Source organism: Zootoca vivipara, chromosome 2 (assembly GCF_963506605.1).
Source record: "Zootoca vivipara chromosome 2, rZooViv1.1, whole genome shotgun sequence".
NCBI classification, from domain to species: Eukaryota; Metazoa; Chordata; class Lepidosauria; order Squamata; family Lacertidae; genus Zootoca; species Zootoca vivipara.
The window spans coordinates 52,974,983-52,998,214 of record NC_083277.1 but is presented as its reverse complement, the minus strand read 5'-3'; the positions used below and the strand labels follow the sequence as shown (position 1 = coordinate 52,998,214).

Genomic DNA, 23,232 nt, shown 5'->3' with positions numbered 1-23,232 from the left:
CCAGGTCATTTCTGATGCTGAATAAAAATTCTACATCCAGAATGTGCACCCTGTTTTTTAATTTTAAGTATGTCTCTCAGTAATGGATCCTGATGTTCTAGTATAGAACAAAGTTGATCCAGCATGCCTGAATCTGTTTACCCCTGACCTACAGTGTCCTGCAAAAAATGCTCCTTACATAACACCAGTGCTCTACAGCCCATCCTTGTCCCTGGTCTTGTGCGGTAGATCTGCCTTTGCTTACAGACAGACCCCTAACCTGGAATAACCACTTTTACTAAAGCACGATAGCAGGGACAAGAGGTTGCAGTAAACCCAGATGCCAAATCTTTCCCCATGTCTACACAAGCAAGGCTGCTCTGAGAACATTTGGCACCAGCCGCTGCATCAAGAGCTCATTTGCTTGCTCTTCTTCCATTATGATATATGCTGTCACCTGCCAACAATGCCCTTCTGTGTTCTACATAGGAAACGCAGGTCAGTTGCTACACAAAATAATAAACAATCTAACATTAGAAATGGCAACATTCAGAAAACAAAGGGAGAATATATAAATTACTACAGGTGTTTTTTTTAGCAAAGCTGGAATGATTGTTTTATCACCAACTATAGCTGTAGAGAATGATCACTCACTTTGCTTATGCTTATATAAAATTGTCACAGGTTGTACTTGTTGCATTTCATTGCCATTTTACCCCATCTCTCCCCCCCCAATAATCCCTAGATCTGTCTCTCTGTATGTATGTGCAATATATATTGTTAGAGGGTGGGGTTTTTTTTTGGGGGGGATAGCTGGAATCTGTGAATGACATTTGTAAGTCCATTCAAGGCTTGCATTTCTCTCTGTATCCAGTGAGGTTTAAAATCTAGTAGAACTAGTCAGTCTCTTTGTAAGTTAATGGCCTTAGCTGACTGGCCAAGTGCTCTCATCAGCTTCTCAAAGAGTGAGTATGTTGCCATAGCAACAACTAAGTGATGGTGCTCTCCTGGAAGAGGGGCAAGCATTTCCCTACTCCTCTCACCTGGCTGGAAAATGTGTCATCCTAGGAAGGAGAACAATAGGCCAGGGGAATTCATAGAGAATTTAGTGAGAGGGATGCTGGAGTCTGGAGAGAGTGACATGTATGCTCTGTGCTGAACCCAAAGCTGTGAGATTGGGGCTTCCCTGGAAACCTAACGGGGAAGCAAGATGTTGGAGTGTTAATGTTGTGAACCCTGCATCCTATGCTCTAGTTGTATATATGTATAAATGGAACCATATATTCTAAAGAAGGTCTCCATTGATCTTCCTTCAAAGGAAACCAAACCCTGGATAAGCACTGGCATTGCTGGAGTATCCCGCGACTCAGAGAGTGGAGTGCACATGGCAATATTATTTCTTTCCTTGTGCACCTGCTGACTTACGTTAACACTTCATGCATTTGAAAAGGGAACCCTGACCATTAGGTCCAGTCGTGGACGACTCTGGGGTTGCGGCGCTCAACTCACTTTACTGGCCAAGGGAGCTGATGTTTTGTCCGCAGTTTTCCCAGGTCATGTGGCCAGCATGACTAAACCATTTCTGGCGAACCAGAGCAGCGCATGGAAATGCCATTTACCTTCCCGCCGGAGCGGTACCTATTTATCTACTTGCACTTTGATGTGCTTTCGAACTGCTAGGTTGACAGGAGCAGGGACCGAGCAATAGGAGCTCACCGCGTTGCAGGGATTCAAACCGCCGACCTTCTGATCAGCAAGCCCTAGGCTCTGTGGTTTAACCCAAAGCGCAACCCATGTCCTGATAGTGGTAGTAGTCCTGATAGTGGTAGTACGTTGCAATAAATCTGTTAGTGTTTATAGTTCCACAATACTACCCCCGCCCCCCATGACAGGCTAATGCATCTACTCTTTTGGAAATAATTGTTTTTCCTGCAACACATATGCACTCAAATTTTTTACATTTACTGTATATATAATATAGTTGGTTTTAAATCACCCAACTTAAGTATTTATTTTTCTTTCTTTCTCCCCCCCCCACTCCTTCTCCCAAATAAAACCTTTACAGAAACATAAGATAGATCTCTTTTACAAACTGCGGCATGTGATGAATGAACTGATTGATCTTCGCAGACAGCTACTATCTGGTCATTTGACCCAGGACCAAGTACGAGAAGTCAAGAGACACCTGACTGTACGCTTGGACTGGGGTAATGAGTAAGTATGAGTACTATTTTGTTTTAAAGCATTTAGGGTTCTTATGGACCAAAACTTTAAAATGCTTGGAATGTGCTTGCTGGCAGCCGAATACGGATTTTAATCCCTCTTATGGAGGAGGAGATGATACAAGTAAGAATTGTGAAATTTCAGATCTTTTTATCCCGATCCTAAACATGTAAATTGATGCATGAAGATAAAGTCTGTTTCAATTTTGGTTTTTCCACTGCAAATAATTATATACGGCAGTGGTTCCCAACTGCTGGTCCGGGGACCCCCAGGGGTCCGCGAGCTATGCCAGAGGGGCCCGCAAGATGCTATTAGAATAAAAAATATATTAAATATATTTCGTATGATAACAGATTTTTTGTTTTGGCCGCTTCCTGCATGAGCAGAGTCTAGCGTGAAACTAGAATTAGATAGAGGCAGTAGTTCTGCTGTATGCCGTTAGGTGGCGCTTTACAAGCACTACTGTTTTGCAAAGAGGCAGCGCGCACATTCTACTAACACTCACCTCCCCAAGATGCTTTGCGCGCGTCGGCTTCATTTGTGCGCTACTGCGCAGGTACCCTGTCTTCTCCATTCTCCTTCCTCCTCCCTGGCGCGCGCTGCCTCTTTGCAAAACAGTAGTGTTTGTAAACAAAGCGTTGTTTTTCGCGGAAGCTACAGTTCGTGTAGTTAAAAATGGACCGTTGGTTAAAAAGTGGTTCGTTAAAATGACAAAGGCCTACCGATGAAAAGGAAGATAATGCATTTGATGTTCAAGCAAGTAAGTCAGTGACTCTCGAACCGATCTTGTCAGTGTCCATTGAACCTAAATCGTCGGCATCCCTTGAACCTAACCCTTCCAAGATCAGTGTTAAGCTTACTGGAAAAATTAGATTAGGAATTAGGAATTAGATTTAGGATTAGGAATTAATGGGGGTCCTTGTCACAATAGCGGCTCGATGAGGGGTCCTCGAGAAAATTTTGTTGGGAACCCCTGATATACGGTGAGCTCAGCAAAGGGCAATGTAGCTTATTGGTGCCAGTGGTTTGTATAACATTTTTATACTTTGTAAACAGCTTAGAAGACTATCTTGTCATTAAGTGGCATATAAATTACTATTTTTGTTATTAATAATAATCTACTGAATTCCTGGGTTTTTGTATTATCATGCACAATATGTTTGCCAAGTTTTAAAATAGTTTTGTGTAATGTTTGGTGTGGTACATAAGAAATGATCACAAGAAACAGAGGAACTGGATATAAAGGGAATTATCCCAAGACCTGCTTTGGCCATACACACATTCTTCTCTTATCTGTATTGCCACTGTTTCTCAGGGCAAACTTTCTCTTTTGTGTGAAAAACACAAGATGCACTAAGACCTATCATTTCCTCCCTCCACACACACACTCTATCTCCCGCACCCCACCCCCCACCCCGTGTCCACCTCTACTGAACCCAAGAGGGTAGGAGGTCACCAGAGAATGGAACAATGAAAATAAAAATTGGATCTGTTCCATTTGCTGTTGAAATATGTTGCATCAGCTAAAAAAGAAGGCAAACAGGTATACAGCACCTTTAGCATCTAAGTACTATGCTCCCCTGGCAGACAGGACAAAAGTAAATCGAGCCATGCTCGCATGACGAAGCTGACAACATATTTGATGTTGTATCAACCAGATGTAGCAAATAGCAGGCAACAAAACACCATGATCGGGATAACATGTAGTTGACATTATTGTGTTCCAGCTTGCAGCACATTCCAGAGTTTGCCATTAAGTATCCTTTGACGTTGGCAAACATCACAGGTAAATTGCAGCACATGAAATTGCAACCAGTTTGAACCCAAGAAAAATAAAGACATTAACTATGTTTAATGCATTCATTGGGTGTGGTAGGAACACAGAACATGTGTCAGGGGAATCTGTGGCCCTCCAAATGTTATTGGATGAGAACTACTGTATCATCCATCATCCCTGAACATTGGTGACTGAGGCTGATAGTTTGATCCCAACAAATCTGGAAGGCCACAGGTTTTCCATTCCTTTCATAGGCCAATCTTCAAAGTGTTGAACAGAAATCAGTGCACATGTTCAAGCATTTTGGGCCTGTACGTACAGGCGGCAACTATTTTGTGTGCGTCCAATTGATACGTGACTGCTGATGTACATGGGTCCTTTTGGACCTGCAAGAGGGTGTAACAGGGCGAGGCGGGTTTATGCATGCTCTGCCAACGTGCGCGGGGGCCAGGAACAGAACCCCCACACAAAATGGTTGCTGCCTGTACTCTTAGAAAATACTTTTTTTCTTTAGAGCAACTTCTGAGCTGAGACTAGATGCACTTACCCATCACTAGTTGAGTTGTAAAATTGGTGGATAAGAAGCGATCATTTTTGAATCTTGCACTTGCTTGTTACATTCTCTGCTTCTTTTGAAATGGATATAATTGCTAGTCAAGTAACTGAATGTTACAAATAAAAATGCTAAGTAACCTTTCTGGGGGAGAGAGTAAAGTGTGAACCCATGTTTGTCTCTCTTGCTTTGCATAGTGGCTTTTAATGTTTTGTTCAGTAAGAAGAAATGTATTCTAAATATAGGATATTTTAAGCTGGGGGGAAATTGCCTCGTGAGTACTTTTGTATACATTTTCTGAAAATACAGCAGGGAACTCTCTGGAGCAAAGGTTTTACTGAGTTGAAAAGAGTTGCAGAAGGATTTTTTAAATTAGATTGGTTGGAAGGATTGAGAAGAAAATCGTTTATTTTGAATATGGAGTGCCTTCATACATATTAAGCAACTAATCCTTGAGTAAATAAAATTAGTATAATCAAATTTTTATGTAACAGAATTTTGTCTTCAAGACAGAATGAGCCAGCAGGAAAATATAGATGGGGTCAAAGAAGGTAGCTAGTTCAGTAGTCTGCTGTAAGACATCTCTTGCTCTTCCTTGAAAATCTCCAAGAAAGGAGGTCCTGTTGACTTTATGGCATTTGTTGCTGCTGAACATTTATTCATTTGCTTTGACATGACATACAGGTAGCTTGGGGGCAGTTAGTATGAAGGATTAACATAGCATTAGTGAATGAGAATCCTTTGAGCTGAAAATCCATGGTGTTAGGGGATTTTAACTAAATTTAGCATATCGGATAAGGTTCAAAGGTAACTGTTACAGAGTCCATTTGTAGTGATTGTGATGAATGCTATTAAATTGAGGAAATCACTTGCATACTGATATTGACAACTCCAAAAGACTTTAAAAGTATGAGAAGTGCAGTATTATTTTTATGAGAACAATCATGTCCCCCTTCTACTCTTTAGAAAAAAAAACCTATGTGTGTCCCAAATTGATGGATAATTAAACAATTTATGGTATTTTAAACTGTGTGCTGTTATTGGTTTTGTTTGTTACTGTGTTATGTATTTTTGTGTTTTTATATTGTAAACCACCTTGTGATTCTCAGATGAAGGCTGATATAGAAATTTAATTAATAAATAATAAATGGATAAGAAGTGATAAAAATAATATAAAGAATATCCTGCCTTCGCCTCAGTGTTATTATTTGGAGGCACACAAGTGAGAAGTAATGCGAACATGTAGAAACATTTGAACGATTCTAAAATTTAAGCCTTCAGGTTGTTGATAGTAGGGAACATAGTTTATACCTAACACACATGTCCAAATGAGCATATCCCATGCCTTTTTGCTTCTGTGTTCACTTCCAAAAAATCAAGAAGCTCTCTATAGCCATTGTGTTCATTATGTGCATCCTGTGGGAACAACCTTTCTGTGTCCAAGTTTCCTTCTCCCTCTTGAACTGCACTTTAATTGAGATGGGTGCTTCCAGCAATCCCTACTCCAGATATACCCATTTCAGTAATGATCTAAGTACCTTTCAAGCCTCCATTTCAGAGGCATTGGGTTGAAAGCATTTCAGCTCTGAAAGAGGACATAAGGGTCTGTTGTTGTGATGCAGCTCTTATTTTGATGGCTACTGCTGCCCCTATGAAGCTTGCTTATTTGTTTTGGATATTGATATCCCACCATCCAACCCCAAGGTGAAAATGAGTGAATATTAAAATATACAAGCAGCATAAAATCACATTGCAGATTTTTTAAAAAATCAGATTTGGCACTAAAACAGATTAAAAGACATGGGGAAAAAAGTTCTTGTCTGGCAGTGGGCATCTAGGTAGGTGCTATGTCAACCTTCCTGGGGGGACATCTCCAAAGTTAGGGTGCCAGCACTGTGAATGCACTTTCCTTGTTAACTACCTGCCACACCTCACCTGGTGGTGGTCTGTCAGAGAAAAATGTCAGATTGATTTACTTATTTACACTGGTAACTCAGGTTACAGACACTTCTTGTTACAGACTCCGCTAACCCAGAAATAGTACCTCAGGTTAAGAACTTTGCTTCAGGATGAGAACAGAAATCCTGCTCCGGCGGTGTGGCAGCAGGGGGCCCCATTAGCTAAAGCGGTGCTTCAGGTTAAGAACAGTTTCAGGTTAAGAATGGACCTCCAGAACGAATTAAGTTCTGAACCCGAGGTACCACTGTACTTATTTACTTAGATACTACTTAGATACTTTTATTTTGCAATTGCAATTTTTCATATGTGGTTTACAACAAATACATATACACAATAAAAACACATACAAAATTAAAACTGACCAACTTTTACAGAAGGCGTTTATTTATTTTTTTGTCTGCATAAGCTTGTGAGCAAAGAAAAGCTTTCAGCAAACGTGTCTGTCAATATAGAGGACACCTACTAAGTCTCCTGGAGGAGTATTCCAATAGATGAAAATCCCATGGCCTGTGTAGGCACTGTTACCCTCTAGGCTTGGCACTAGAGCAGGCATCCCCAAACTCAGCCCTCCAGATGTTTTGGACTACAATTCCCATATTCCCCAACCACTGGTCCTGTTAGCTAGGGATCATGGGAGTTGTAGGCCAAAACATCTGGAGGGCCGCAGTTTGGGGATGCGTGCTCTAGTGCCAAGCCTAGCTCTGAGCATTGGCATTGACATCTGAAGCCCAGTCCCATATTGAAGACTACAACTGCATCACAACAGGCAGTTGGGTTTTCTCCATCCTACGCTTTGCTTCTGTGATCGAGTTCTTGAACCAAGTGTGTCCAGTACAAACTTTCCTTTGGTGCTATGAAATGTCGTGTCTCTGCAGCCACATATATGGGGGAGTCAAGCCAAATCATCTGTGTGAGGCCAAAGCTTTAGAATATCCACTCTGTCTGACCAGCCATTAGCTGCAACAAGCCCCATAATGCTGATGCTATATTATGAATGTTATGAAAGGTATATTTGTAATAATTGTATCGGGGCGTTAAGCTTTACATAGTTTTAAGCATGTGCCTTATTTTCAGTTCCCAAGTACAGGGGTACCTTGGTCTATGAACTTGAACTTAATCCATTCCAGAAGTCTGTTCTTAAACCAAAGCGTTCTTAAACCAAGGCCTGCTTTCCCATAGCAGCGGGGGACTCTATTTACAAATGGAACACACTCAACAGGAAGTGGGACATGTTCTGCTTCCAAGGCAAAGTTCACAAACCAAAACACCCACTTCCGGGTTTGCAGCATTCTTAATCCTAGTTGTTCATAAACTAAGATGTTCTTAAACCAAGGTACCACTGTAGTTATATATACTACATAAATAAATACATTTTATTGATTGCATTTGTTTTCCTTCACAGGCATTTGGGCTTGGATCTTGTCCCACGAAAGGACTTTGAGGTGGTGGATTCAGATCAGATAAGTGTCTCTGATCTATACAAGATGGTAAGTTGCCTTATTCTTTGATAGGGTGAGGATGAGAGGTTCAGAAGGTAGCAGCACAACACCAGGCCCTTTTTTCCAATTCCCTGCAGTGGCAGAATTCTTTTTGCCCAATGTGGAGCTTGAACCCACATCCCTGAGATTAAGAGGCACCACCGATTGAGCTTATATTGTGGGAGCCTGCCAGCATTTATTTTTGCACATAGCTGGGCATGTCCTATGGATTTGAAAGGGGCTTGGCTTCTCCTACACATCTGTGTATTAATATTGTGTTGGATTAAGTTGAGAATTGTGTCGCATGTTCCTAGGTGAGTTCCCATAGCAATTGTTCTATGTTGCCAGGTTTCAGCAGAATGTCTTAGTGTTTGCTGCAAGGAATGAGGGATGGTGCACTAATTGAGCTTTTTTGAAATCTGAGAATGTGGATACAATGCCCTGGTGATTCTCTCCACTTTTGGAAAGGATGGACAGTTCAGTCAGTGGCTAATAATCCTGATAGCTGCTCCTATGTTTGAATTCTGTGTGGCTTTGATCATGTGCTATGGAAATATTTTTTTATGTTCATAGGTTTGAGAGATGAAGGATGGAGGATTATTTGGGTCTCTCTAAGTTTTAACTTCTGAAACCTAATTAAAAAATAATATCAATGATATCCAACATTACAAATATCTAAAATTGTAAAATAGATAAGTATAAAACAAAATATGAAAATATGATTAAAAACACACTTGAAACCGTTTCAATTTGGATTACTTTTTAAATCTTACCTCTGGAGATTAAATAGGAACAGTAGGAGACTTACTGTCAATTTTCTGATTGTTAATGTTAGCCTTCAGCATGAGAGGCTTTAAAAACAGGATCAACCTCTGTTAGAGAATTGGGGATGTTGCTCCTTTTTAACACAAACATTTAATGTCGTGTTGCCTCAGTCGCTACACTTTTCATTTGAGGCCATGTTCTGTGTAGAACAAGGAATGGTTATTTGGTAAAGCAAATGTAGATGTAGTGGGAGGTTGCTCCTGTACGTCATCATAAAATACTGTCCACTGCAGGGGGATGCTGAATGGGAGGATGGATATAAAATTAGATTGGGGAGAAGGAGGCTTGTGAAGTAGCTACTTGCAATAAATATGTATCACCTAAAATAAAAATATATTTTCACAGGTCCTGTGTTAAGCATGTTTTTTAAAAATGCATTTTTTTAACAGGGAGATGAAACTGCACAAAATTCGTGTAACAACAACACCATGAATAAATTAGCCAGGGATCATCTGTAGAAAATTAACCCAATAAATCAGTACAAAAATTGCACAAGAGTGCACAAACCATGTTGCAAAGTATCAACCTTGCAGAAATAAGCAGATTGAAACATTATTTCACACCTTCAATGATATGGGATCCGCCCAGAGTGGCTGGGGAAACCCAGCCAGGTAGGCGGGGTAGAAATAAATTATCATCATCATCATCATCATCATCATCATCTCAGGACTAAAAGGCTTTCAGGGTGTTGTTTGGATGAGTAGTCAGCTGTAGTGTTTCTCTCTGATCAGTTCTGTGCTTTGTGTGTAATGCTACATTGTATAGAACTGGGATAGAGCTCTCTGTTTTCCCAGCCGGTTGCACCACCACAAAATCCTATGTTGGTCTAATTCAGGCATGGCCAAACTTGGGCCTCCAGCTGTTTTGGGACTACAGTTCCCATCATCCCTGACCACTGGTCCTGTTAGCTAGGGATGATTGGAATTGTAGTTCCAAAACAGCTGGAAGGCTGAGTTTGGCCATGCCTGTTCTAGTGCAATTGAATGGTGCTGCACTTGATTTGGTACCTGGACAGTGCTAAATCATGAATGCTTCTGTGTCAGCTAATAGGATCTGGTCTTTAGTATACTATTGCATCTTTTTAAAACAGATCTGAAAACAATGAAAAAAAATGTTTAGTCATGTGTGGAAGAAATGCCAGCATCTTTGAACAGAAGTAATGCAGCACGTCTTTTTCTTTTACAGCATTTATCTAGTAGACATAGTGTACAACAGAGCACATCACAGGTAAGATAAACTGAAGAAGGAAGCCATATCTCTTCTTCACCATGAAATAACTCATAAAATATACTGGTTTTTATTGGTATTTACAACTGTTCAGCCCTACCAGTATACTGACTTCGTTTTATGGTTTTTTTTAAATCAAGGGTGTTGACTCATATACAATTTGCTTTATCCTGACAGTATTTTGGTGAGGGATCTAGGCACTACATGTGGATCTGTGCAGATAAAATGATTAGGAGCTGTGTATATATTCTACCAAGCAACTTTCATTTTAAATGGTATCAGTGAATATAAAACTATGAAATATATGTCTAGAAAATGAAGTCCTTTTAATTTCTTTCTCCAAATTAGGTAGATACAATACGCCCACGTCATGGAGAAGCATGTCGTCTGCCAGTACCTCACCACTTCTTTCTCAGTCTTAAAAGTTTCACTTACAATACAATTGGGGAGGATGCAGATGTATTCTTTTTTTTGTATGATGTCCGGGAAGGCAAACAGATCAGGTAAGTCAGAAGCAGACCCCTTGCTTTCTTGTTCTGAGCACGTAAAATATTGCTGGTCCTTTGGTCAGAAATCTGTTTTAACATCTGTAATATTGTTAACTCTTTTTGTGAAACTAGAGTTCTTATGATGTCATGGAACTAGGTTTCGAAGGCATGCCTCTGAATTCTGGGTATGAAAGGAAAAGCGAACTCCTCCACTTTATTAAAGAGTGGCGTTGTGGGTTAAACCACAGAGCCTAGGGCTTGCCGATCAGAAGGTCGGCAGTTTGAATCCCCACAATGGAGTGAAATCCCGTTGCTCGGTTCCAGCTCCTGCCAACCTAGCAGTTCGAAAGCACGTTAAAGTGCAAGTAGATAAATAGGTACCGCTCCGGTGGGAAGGTAAACGGCATTTCCATACGCTGCTCTGGTTCGCCAGAAGCGGCTTAGTCATGCTGGCCACATGATCCGGAAGCTGTCTGTGGAGAAACGCCAGCTCCCTCGGCCTATAGAGTGAGATGAGCGCCGCAACCGCAGAGTTGTCCGCAACTGGACCTAATGGTCAGGGGTCCCTTTACCTTAGAAGCACTACGAGATAATTACCTTACTTAACCCGTTTTTAAGGATCTAAAGTTCTGCCTATAAAAGAAAGCACAACATTTTATTTATAGCTAATTCACTATAACAACTATTGTAATAGAACATGCTGTAGTAGTTACTCAATATTGTTTGAGAACTATTTTTGAAAGTCTGACTTACACCACAATTCCAGCACCTTGGAGAGCACTGCTTTTTCTCACTTTAAATTGATACCTTGCCTTTGCAAGCCTGTTAGCAGAGAGAAACTTTACCCTTTTGACAAGAGTATCTCTGAAAGGATTGCCAGGGGTCCAGCACCAGCCTGTAAGGGCAGTTAATCCATATTCACAAGGGGTTCCCTAACATAATTCTTAAGTAAACTTTTACTATGGCCAGCTAGTTTTCCTCAATTTTTTGGAAAACATCAACTAATAAGTAATAGTATTGGTTAGAACCCGTTTTAGGTTTTCCATTGTAGACAAGACATTGCTTACAGTAAATAATTTTGAGCAGTTCATCCCGATCTCCAGAATTTTTTTCCTTCTGGCTTCAGGAAAGTATAATAGTGCAAAAAGGAAACTCTTTTGATTTATTTGATAGGAAAAACCAAAACTGATTTGAGTCCAGCTGGAATTGTTTTTGATATGGAGGAAGTGAACATTTGACAGGGTGTATTTGTTTAGTTCAGAGAATTATAAATTTAATAGAATAAATCAGCTGTACAGGTACAAATACTAATATTACTTCCAACAGTTCCATTTTGTTACATTTGCTTATGGTCAGTAAAACAATTGAGCAATGGAATATGCTGCCTAGGAATATAGACAGATTTTCTAGATTTAGAAAAGTTAGATAAATATATATAAACAGTTAACAGAGCATACTGAATCCCGACTCAGTGCAGAGTATGGGGTTAGAGAACCTATGAATTCCTCTCTTTCTCTGTTATTTTGTAATCAATTATATTCTTTTCTTAAACACATTATTGCAATTTAGTGCAAGAGTGCTGCATCTTTTTAACTTCCCAGTTATCGCTTTAACTTTCCAGTTATTATTCACTTTCCAGTGAATAATTGATACTATTTTGCATAAAACAATTAACAAAATTATTTTTATGTCTAAGATTGAGTGTAGGGATGTTAAATTCTTATTAGCCTAGTGCTACTCCTATATTTCATCAAATGTAAGAAGATATTAATTCATTCCCACCATGATTAATGAGAAAGTACCTGGAAGTATTGTCAGAAGAACCATTGTATTTTCAATGTAGCTATACAGTTTGATGGTCGATGAATCTGGATCTCTGAATAAAGTTCCATAAATGTTTAGAAGTTCTGACCAGGATGCAGTATGGATGGTATGTACTATTGGTAATTCAGTGTTTTCTTATCTTTTGTGTTTCAGTGAAAGGTTTCTGGTACGCTTAAACAAGAATGGAGGCCCCAAGAATCCAGAGAAGATTGACCGAATGTGTGCACTTTTCACAGTATGAAACACTTTTCATTTTCTTTACCATTCAGTAAGAGTGTTTTGCAGACTGAGACTGGATTCCAGTGTAGCATATATTTTGTTCTAATCACACCATAGTTTGAGCATCCAGATGTCCCAAAGGCAAATATGATTTTGAGCTGTTTGTTTACTTCTGTTTCACATATGTGCATGACTCAGTTTCATAAGTATATTCCCATTTCTATGGTGTAGCGGTCTCATGAGACAGAGTAATGACCCTAACCATGGTTTTTTATTTCAGCATACTGCAGGCAGATGTGGGTTCAGCAAACCATGGTTTAGCTATGTCACATCTAAATCCAGCCTGATTGTCAGATAAAGGGTGTGGGCTATACTTGCGTGGAACAAGGTCTTCTCATGCAATAAGATATTTTCCCTTCTGCCCCCAACACCCCCTAAACCTGTTCTGGGGTTCCCTCAACTCTGCAGAGCAGATTTAGGGGGCATGGGGTGCACAAGAGGAAGTAAGAGAAGCTTTGCTCTGCAAGCGGACCTCATTCTATGCACACAACAATTTAGTTGAATCCCTCCCCCAAATTATGCTTCATATCAAGAATCATAATTATATACGCATGGAGTAACTCCTCTATCAGGAGAGGTTGCAGTGTTTGAGACCTTTTGGTGAGTAAGAGATGACATGATAGAAATTTATAAAGTTTTGTATGACATGGAGAGATAAATGCTTTTCTCCTCTCATAACACTCAAGGTGGACATCTGATGAAGCTGGATGTTGAAATATACAGGCAGATAAAATAAATTCTTCCTCACACTGCACAGTTATACCATGGCGCATGTTCCCACAGGAGGCAGTGATGACCATCAACTTGGATGGCTTTAAAAGAGGACTGGACAAATTAATTGAGGATAAGGCTATCATTGGCTATTAGCCATGATGGCTATGCCCTGACTCCAGAGTTGGAGTGCTCTTGTGCTTCAGTTCTGCTTGAGGGTTTCCCACAGGCATCTGGCTGACCAATGTGAAAACAGGATGTTGTAATACAGGGTTCCCCAAACTAAGGCCCGGGGGCCAGATGCGGCCCGCAAGGCTCATTTATGCGGCCCCCGGAAACCCCTGCCACCCGTTGCCACTGCCCGCTCTTACCGGCGTGGTGCAGCTGCCCACTCCCAGGTCGCTGGGAGCATCAGAAATAGCTTGTGTGCATGTGCAAGTGTCATTTCCAGCACACTTCCAGGCTGGAGGAGGCCCATGTGCATGTGCACAAGCGATTTCTGGTGTTCCGGCAACCTGGAAGTGCGCCGGAAATTGCGTGTGCGCACGTGTATGGGTGCGCGCTCCCGTGCGTTCCGGCCCACAGCGCGATCGGTGCTGGTGGCACTGGCCCTCGGCAAGGTAAGCTTGGGGACCCCTGTTGTAATAGATGGGAATATAGACCTGGTCCAGTAGGCTCTTGTGTTCTTATGCTGAAATGCTAGCACGAACATTTTTTAAAAAATTACTTGTACTGTGATAAATGAGCATTAGTAATTTAAAATTAACTTTAAAAGTGGATGTGGAAACACTCCTTTTCCTGCTGCATTTGTCTTTCATTTGTCTTTTGTTTTGCCTGTTGATTTCTAATGAAGCATGAAATGAGAATGGTCTTTTAGTTTCCTTCATGTGTTTGTAGACAAACACCCTTTGAAAATATCACTATGGTGAAGGGAGTAATTACTTAGACTATATTTACTGCAGCCAGTACTGAGAGCAGTTGCATAAATGTGTTTTGATTTCAGCCTCCAACAAATGGAGCAGTTTAGTGTTTTAGGTGTTTTTTTATGAAGCTTTGTTTCTCTGATATTCCTTTATTCTTTCTCTGTAAGGATGTTATTGCTATTGGACTTCTGAGCTTTAGAGCATAGGTAGGGAAGCTCAGGCCTGGCCACCAAATACAGTTCTCTAGGCCACCCTGTTTGGCCCTTAAAATTCTCCACAGGCCACACAAACCTCTCCCAATGTCACATTGCTCGATGGCCCTGCTTTACACCTCCAATGTTTTCACCAGGCTGGTGTTTTTGAAATTTAATAATGTCTCTCTTGTCTGGATGGAGGATAGAGGTGTGTGTGTGTGTGTGTGTGTGTGTGTGTGTAGAAAATAGCCTTCTGTTTAAATGCAAAATTTATATTCATTAATCCACCCACTTTTGCATCATTCCCTATCCTTGTGGCTGTTGGAAGGTTGCCCAGAAAGGAAATATAGCTCTCAGGCCACATCTTCTGCAAAACCACAATTTGAGTTCATGTCTGTAAATGTACATAGTTTTTCTGTCGGTCTTGACAGTTTCACTACTCAGCTGTTTCTTCTTTTACCTTTGCATCTGTGATTACCTCACTCAGCCAAAATTAATAACTTAAAATAATTATATGCTATAAATGCCAGCTCTTTAAGCTAGTGTTTGATATCAAAATAGTAGACCCAGAAATCTGAGATAAGAGCCAGATGGGGCGAATTGGAAGAGTACGTTGTAGACCTTATACTGCAAAACCCAAGTGCAATGGTAGTTCTGGGAGGGGACCTAAATGACAGACTAGGCCTGAGCAACCAGACCCTATATACACGGTTCAGCTACACACACCAGATTTGGAGGTGGAAATCAAAACGCGAGCCTTAAAAGATCAAACAGTCTCTATCTAGCATAAATGACCTTCAGACTGAATCTTCACCTACCTGTCTTGAATTAGGATGAGCGTCATCAACTATATAATTGTCTCTGAGAACCTTCTCCCACATGCAAAGAACGTAGAGGTCAAACCAAGATTTGAGAGCGATCATTTCCCGGTCTATCTCCAAGTAGAGGAGCTAACTCAGAAGGTCCCCGCTGTAAACAACTGTTAGGCTGTTGTAACGCTAGTGGAAGGAACCCACCACTGAGCCAAATGGACCTGTCAGCTAAATAAAAAAGTATCAAAATGGTTGGACTCAGTAAGCCTGCGGTCAATCCAAAGCACCCTGATAACAGCTGAATCCTCTGAGGCCCTCCTAATGACCTACAAGGACCTAACCCGAGAATTACATTGGCCTCTCAGCAAAAGTCACAGAACCGACAGGAGGTACCAAAAACACCATTCCAAACCATGGTTTGACAAGGACTGTATCAACGCCAAAAAAGCCCTTAACATCTCATACCAAGCCTTTACCTCCAATGGTGCAATGGATCTCCTATATCACAAAAAGCTGACCTGGAAGAAAAAGGAAACAACAAAAAAGAACTGGACACAGGTTATTCAAGCAGCCAAATCCAACAACGCTGCCCTTTTCTGGAAGACCATAATACTCACCCATACTAGTACTCTACCAATGACAGACTATCACATCTCTGCAAAGACCTAGGAGACACACTTCCGAAAACTACCCCCCCCATGCAACACTGTGCAACACTGGAGCTGGTACAATCTAAATTTCTAAGGTCATTCCTACAAGTGCCCCAAAATGTTTCCAATGCCACCCTACACCTAGAAACTGGACTGGTATGAATTGAGGCTAGAGTGTGGCTTGCCACACTTAATTACTGGCTGAGACTGTCCTTCTTCCCGTGTGGCCTTGCTCCCCTAACCATAAAGGATGACTTCCAAATGACTTGTGCTAAACAAAATAACAACCCTGGGTTTTACCCTGTAAATTTTACTTGACACAGGATACAAAAAAGCCAAACATAAACCCATCGGACAGCATATGGAAGACATATAGTGCCAAGCAGATCTAGCCAGATCCCCAAATTGTTTCACCAGTGAAACAAAAATTTGCCTCAGTTCCCAAATGCCATATACTGTATGACCAACCTAGAAGTACCAAAACAGTGAAAGTCCTTCACTTTGGCCCTATGCCAGGCACTCTCCTCAGCTATCCAGGAAGGCCATTTTAGGAAGGTACCGTACGAAGAGAGGAAATGCCCCTGTGGCTCAGGGCAGCTAGAAACTACTGAACATGTATTCTTCCACTGCCAATATTATACGGACATATGAGTCAGGTTCATCCTGCCAATACTACACAAATTCCCTGGACAGACAGAGCAACTCTATACCTCCTTGCTACTTCAAGATGGAAATCCAGATGTAACATACTTAGTAGCCAGATTTTGCACTACTATGATGGGCATTCACCAAAGAATGGTTTGGGTCACGCACCAGACCTAAACTGAAGGCTCATACGCAAGACCTGTGCCCTCTCTTGCAGGGTACCCTCCCTTCTATAGTTGCTTTTGCAACAGCTTGCTCTTAACTCTCTAGCTGATTTTAAGTCTCCCTCATGCACCCCCCTTTTTGGGGTCACTCCTTTTACCTGTTTTATCTGTTTTATTTCCTAAATTCCGGCGTGTTTCTATTTTAACTTATGCTGGTCTGTGACCGTAATAAAGATGATGATGATGATGATGATGATGATGATGATGATGATGATGATGATAGTAGATTTCAGTGGATGAGACCTTTGCTTTTTCACCTATGTTCTTAGGGCATCTGATATCGCTTCCCCCTTTCTCCTTTCCTTACTCTTCTAATTTAGCTAAGCCAGTTTATCCATTCAGCATCTTGCAACTTCCAGATTTGGCCTTTTTCTTTTGCTAGCAACTATAAGCTTATAAGCACTTTAACTCAGAAAACTTGCAGGGCTTTATATTCAGCCACAGCCAACCTGAGCAGTGAATAACTTGCAATGAGAATTTCATTGTTGGTCATATTTATGAAATGTAAATGTATATGTTAATGTTATTCAAACTATGAGTATACACTACTTTCACTCACCTTTCTGAAAAAGTAAATATTACATGGGATCCCCACCCCCACAATTTTCTGCAGACTCCCCCTGGAAAAATAGGGTAGAAATCCTCCTCAGGGAGGTAGATCTTGTTCTACTCCAAGCCTTCACTTCTCTATGACAATGATAGAAATGTGTAGAGGTAGTTTTCTGTTTGAAAGTAGAATATACTTGCAATATAAATGGTTTTGACAATGATTTTTGCTTTCTCCCCAAATTCTGTTAGGATCTCAGCAGCAAGGATATGAAGAAAGATTTGTACATAGTTGCCCATGTAATTCGGATAGGTACAGTACACTTATTGAATTTATTTTAGATTTTTTTATGCACAATCTTTGGGCATAGCTCGTTGTGGGAAAGCATTATATAAATAAACTAAATCAGGCAAATCAATCAATATAATGTTGTTGAGTACAGTGATTATGTGTGTGTGCATTTCCATAGGAAGTGCAGCTTCAAAGACCCAGGAGTTGCACTGTTTCATAACAAATTGTAATTGCTAAACCATCATTTCGGCAGAAGTGCAGATAACAGTACTTTTTGTGTGGAGTAAGACTTGGCTATTGCAGCAAGTCTGACCAGTCCAGCAGGTCAGGTTTTAATTCATAACTTGCTGTATATAAAATCTGCAGGACAGGGATGGCCACCTAGCAGTCCATAAGTCACAGGCCCACCTTCCCCACCAGAGGTTAGGAACCAGGTATTCTCATCATCCCCAGCCAACATAGCCATAGGAATTGTACTCCAACAACTTCTGGAGGACCATAGGTTCCCCCATCCTGCTTTACCAATTGGGAGCACAACAAACTGTGCCTCTTGGACAATTGCCTGGCACAAGTTGCTCTCATTTATTTGGATGAGCGCCTGCATGCAAAAGAGTTTTATGCTGCTTTCAATTAAGCAAGTACTCCTGTCATCAAGAAATGAAAGGTTGCCCAAGAGGCATCATGGTATGGGGGTGGAGTCAGGTTTCTGGTTCAATCCCTAGGTTTCCTAGTTAAAATATCTGAGGTAGCAGGAAAGGTCTCTGGTGGAGTCATCAGAGGAATGTTCCCAGTAAGATTAAATGGCACTAGACACCTTTATCTTATAGGTGCCTTCCCTGACAACATTTTGATAGGGATAGAAGGGCATGGGCACTTCCGGACCCAGCTTCTGAGGTGGTTATATCTTGATAGGATGTAGGATTTCTGATTAGTTTTTTAATAAATAAGGTAGATTTTAAAGGAATGAAAGTATAATTTCTGCATAGTTGCCACAGGAAACTATTCACCTTTTCCTCATCAAGATACTCGTTTAATTTGGATTTTTTTAAAAAAGGAACATTATCTTTATTTATAGGGTTATGTTTAGGTGTTTGAGAACTGAAGCTGAATATAATGCCAATAACTCTTTGTTTTAGGGCGCATGTTGCTAAATGATTCAAGAAAGGGTCCTTCTCATCTTCATTACCGACGTCCATATGGTTGTGCTGTATTAAGTATCATGGATGTGATTCCATCAATTTCTGAATTAAAAGAAGAAAAGGATTTTGTTCTTAAAGTTTACACGTAAGTTATTGAGTGCAGGAATAAGACAAAACTATATGTGTTATTTCTGTTATGTCAGATATTTTGCTGGTTTATAAAACATGAGTGCCATGGCCTTAACCTAGGATGAGGTATTTATAAAAGTAATTCAAATAGTTAAAGTGTCTTCCTATCTCTAACAGGTTATACCAACTGATTTTATATCCAAGTAAGTAGATCAATATCCTATAGGAGTGTTAATGCATTCATTATACTAACTCTCCTACCTTCTAATTTGTTGGCTTTGGCTAGGTGATACTAATGCACAATTCTTTAAATAACCAACGTGACTTGACACTTTCCCCATAGGTAAGCAAAGTGCAGGACAGAAAGAAAAAAAACTGCTGTCTGATACCCGCCCCCTTTCCCCGAAGAGCCTTTTTTTGCAATCGGTTTCAGTGCTGTGTTTTCCTGCTGACTGTATGTGAGCCAAGCTATTTTTAAGCTTACTCATTGAAAGTCAACTCTGATTAGGATTTATATGTTTCCTTTTTTGTTACTGATGGTGTTGTCAGTGGCTGCCAAGCTTGGCTTTTAGAATTTGAATAAAATACTGTTCCTCAATGTAGAGTGGGTTCCCTGATAGCAAATGCAGTAGTAGATGGCAAGAAAATTAGAAATCAGCATAGAGAAAGCTGAGTGGCCCCTTATCCTACCTCCAGCTCAGTTCTGTAGTGGTGACTGAAGTAGCTTGTGAGAAAAACAACCTTCCTCTGTGCTCCTGTGGCTATACTGTTGTTTTAGTCATAGGAGGGTGGTTCTGCATGGGAGTTAGAAGGTGTCTTCTTAGTCTGAGATTTGCCCACAGTGCATGTACAGTAATAGGTCACAGGAATAAACCACGAATTGACAAGTCCCAAACTAGTAGTATATCGATTACAGATTACTGAAGGTAAATAAAATGAGGTGCCAGTCTCACAAATTAGCTTTGATTGGCACAGATTAGAACTGGCAGTTAGCAGATTATAGGGGTGGAGGTGATGTGGATTGGGAAGGGCATATCTGCTTTTTACTTTTAAAAAGCCATTAACACCATTGCTAATTGGAGTTTTGTCAAGCTTGGCCCTGAGAACAAAATCTGGAGTTTTGAACCAGAAATTGTAATCACGTATTGGGAGAAAGTAAAGTAAAGAAGCAGGCATAATGTTTGTCAGTATCACAGTATTTTTTATGCATGGACTTTTGTGTGGTTAGACTTTAACATGTTAATATAATTCAGGGGTCAGCAAACTTTTTTCACAGGGGGCCGGTCCACTGTCCCTCAGACCTTGTGGGGGGCCGGACTATATTTTGGAAAAAAATATGAATGAATTCCTATGCCCACAAATAACCCAGAAATGCATTTTAAATAAAAGGACACAATCTACTCATGTATAAACATGCTGATTCCCGGACCGTCCACGGGCCGGATTTAGAAGGCGATTGGGCCGCATCTGGCCCCTGGGCCTTAGTTTGGGTACTCCTGATATAATTTAATGTCACATTTAAATTTTGACCAGAAACTGTATTTTAGATTTAAAAACAAACAAACAAACAAACAAACAAACAAACAAACCAAAATTTGCCCTTCTTGGGTTCTTCACCTGTGGTTTTCTTGAAACAGTTGGGAATGAATACCTCTCATTCTATGTAGGGAACAGGATTGCACAGTCAATGCAAGATTGAACTCAGTAATCCCACCCATCAGCTGATGTCACCAATGATTTCAGTTGGTCGGCAGGTGTGCTTAGAAGAAATGGCTTGGTGAGCCAATTTGGAACCCCTGGGGGGGGGGGAGATTGCTCTGTGGGTTGAAGGTTCCCCACCCCTGCTGTAGATGTTTGACCTTGTTCTACGTATATTCTAAATTGAAGTAATTGTGTATGTGATTGTGGTTTGAACCAGAGGTGGTTATGACAACATTAAGTTCCTTTCTCTATTTCACATCAAGATTTTTTTTAAAAATATGGTGGCATCTGTTTATGGTTTGATGACTCGGAAGGTCAAACATGGACTTTTTGTTAGCAAATATTATTAGCAAATGTTTTTGGATGCAGAGTCTGATTGCAGATATGAGTCCTTCTGGAACTTCCAGTGTATCTGTAATATTAGTCTCATTGTATTTTCTAATCTGAACTAATGCCATACAAGAAATTATTTTTAGTGTTGAATTTCTTAAATAGCAGATTCTGGGGTGAATATGTTTATTTTACTTATTTAATGATACACCTCACTTTTGACCTCCACAGTTGCTTAAAGTGGCTTACAGATAAAAAGCAAATGTAAAAAACTCCAATAATCCACATAATTAAAACACAATGAAATGTAGGGTTTGTAACACTCAAATCATTTCACTGAAATTCCTGGCAGCCATATCAACAACACTTTACTAAAGCCCTGTTTATATTTCACTTGGATTTTTTTTTTACAAAAAAACTCAAAACTCCTTCATAGTACATCAAAGTTCTTTCTGTATTCTCGCTTGTTTTAAATATGCTGGAGACAGTTGCCAGAGTCCTTAGCTCAGCAGTTACCTTGATTTTAAAATTCAGGTAGCATTAAAAAAGTAGTATTTTTTTAAAAATAATAATCACCACCTTAGCTAGACAACCAAGTGAGTTTCAGGGTCTAGCAGTTCATCTCCCTTATCATTATTCATAGGCTACTCTGGATGCCTTAAGAAATTGTACCAGAATTCTATTTGGAGCAGCACACAACTAAGGCAACTGGTTAATTCTCTCACTACCTAATGATCAGGTAGGCAAACTATAGCTATGTGAAATACATTGTTAACTAGGCGACCTGAGCAATTACCATGGATTTCATGAAGATAAAAGTTTAGATACCCTTCTGGTGGTATAATACCACTAAAAACTTAAAATTTCTTTATTTTAATGGATTGATAATTTATCCGGCTTCTTTTTATTTATTTAAAGCATTTCTTCTTCTTCTTCTTCTTCTTCTTCTTCTTCTTCTTCTTCTTCTTCTTCTTCTTCTTCTTCTTCTTCTTCTTCTTCTTTGGCGATCACTCGTAGCCAAGTAAGATTGTTTTCCACGGTCTTAAAAGTGAGTCCACAAGTGACTGTGGAGGCCAATTCTGTATCCTGGGGACCTAGGTTACCGGGCGTGAGCTGCTCATGGTGAGGGTTTGCCAAACATGCTTGTGGTATCTACTGGTGTCTGATCAACGAAGGAAGAAATCCCTCAGCAGAACAACAGGAGAGGCCATTTTTGGCAAGTCCTTCCCCGCTGCAGCCCCCTCATAACCCCCTAAATAATAATAATAAAATTTAAATTTGTATACCACTCCTTATCAGAAGATCCCAGGGCTGTTAACAACAGAAAAATACAAAATGAGAATACAAAATACATAATAAAACAAAACCAATAACAAACCAATAACCAAACAAACCATTCTACCCCAGAATGAGGAGGAGAGATGGACACATACTAGCCATATTTGCAGATCTCTTTGTTGAAGTGGAAGGAGCTGCCTTATACTGAGTTAGATCATTATAATTCCTTAAATGAAAATGGAATTGTCTTTTCCTATCTCCCATGACTTTCCAACTTTGCTTCTGTTCCTTACTCTACCTGACGAAGTAGGCGTTACTTACGAAAGTGCACACGGAAATTAAGCTATTAGTCTAAAAGGTGCTTATTACCCTTTATGTCAGTTATGGGGAACCTGCAGCCCTCCAGGTTTTGTTGGGACCACTAACTCTCATCATCCCTAAACATTGGTTATGCCAGTTGAGGCTGATGAGAGACCAACAATAATATGAAAAACTCAATGTCTTTGCTTTAAGTTCTCAGATAAGAGGACCAACACAGTACCATTTTCTAGTATGGGATGTCCACCACATGTTAAGAATTGATTCACAATTGATGTGGCCATGGGCACCCCCTTTTTCCAAGGGGAGCAAAATGAATATGCCTAAATAAATAAATACTGATAATTAATATCAGAGTACAGGTCCACCATTTCTGAAAGATCTGGTGACTGAATGGTGGTGAGGCCTGGGCAGCCCTGGAGTCTGAGAAACTTGTATTCCAGGTCTACCCCTCCATTGTTTCTTAATTAGTAGACCTGTTGTCTATATACAAATGGACCTAATGTCTTTTCACTCACAGCTGAAATCCCCAGTTCTTTCCCAAGCTTTCTTCACACGCTCCAGCCCATAATTACGGTAATTGCACTGCTTCTACAATTAACTTAATACAGAAACAACATTTTACCCCCCCCCCCAAAAAAAATATCCAACATGCCATGATAGCACAAGAGGACTGAACTTTGTCATACACTACTTGAACCCCTCTCCCACCAGCAGAATAACAGTAC

The 23,232-nt window shown here is 40.3% G+C and overlaps 1 protein-coding gene across 2 annotated transcripts in view; it reads left to right on the top strand.

Annotated features, from left to right (window-relative positions):
• Positions 1-23,232, top strand: part of DOCK3 (dedicator of cytokinesis 3) — a 147,584-nt gene that overhangs the window by 29,773 nt on the left and 94,579 nt on the right. For both annotated transcript variants that reach the window (XM_060271527.1, XM_035106067.2), the window contains exons 6-12: positions 2,045-2,193; positions 7,894-7,978; positions 9,980-10,021; positions 10,370-10,524; positions 12,487-12,568; positions 17,570-17,630; positions 18,746-18,893. In XM_060271527.1, the coding sequence (XP_060127510.1) occupies positions 2,045-2,193; positions 7,894-7,978; positions 9,980-10,021; positions 10,370-10,524; positions 12,487-12,568; positions 17,570-17,630; positions 18,746-18,893 (722 nt within the window). The remainder of the gene's footprint in view (positions 1-2,044; positions 2,194-7,893; positions 7,979-9,979; positions 10,022-10,369; positions 10,525-12,486; positions 12,569-17,569; positions 17,631-18,745; positions 18,894-23,232) is intronic.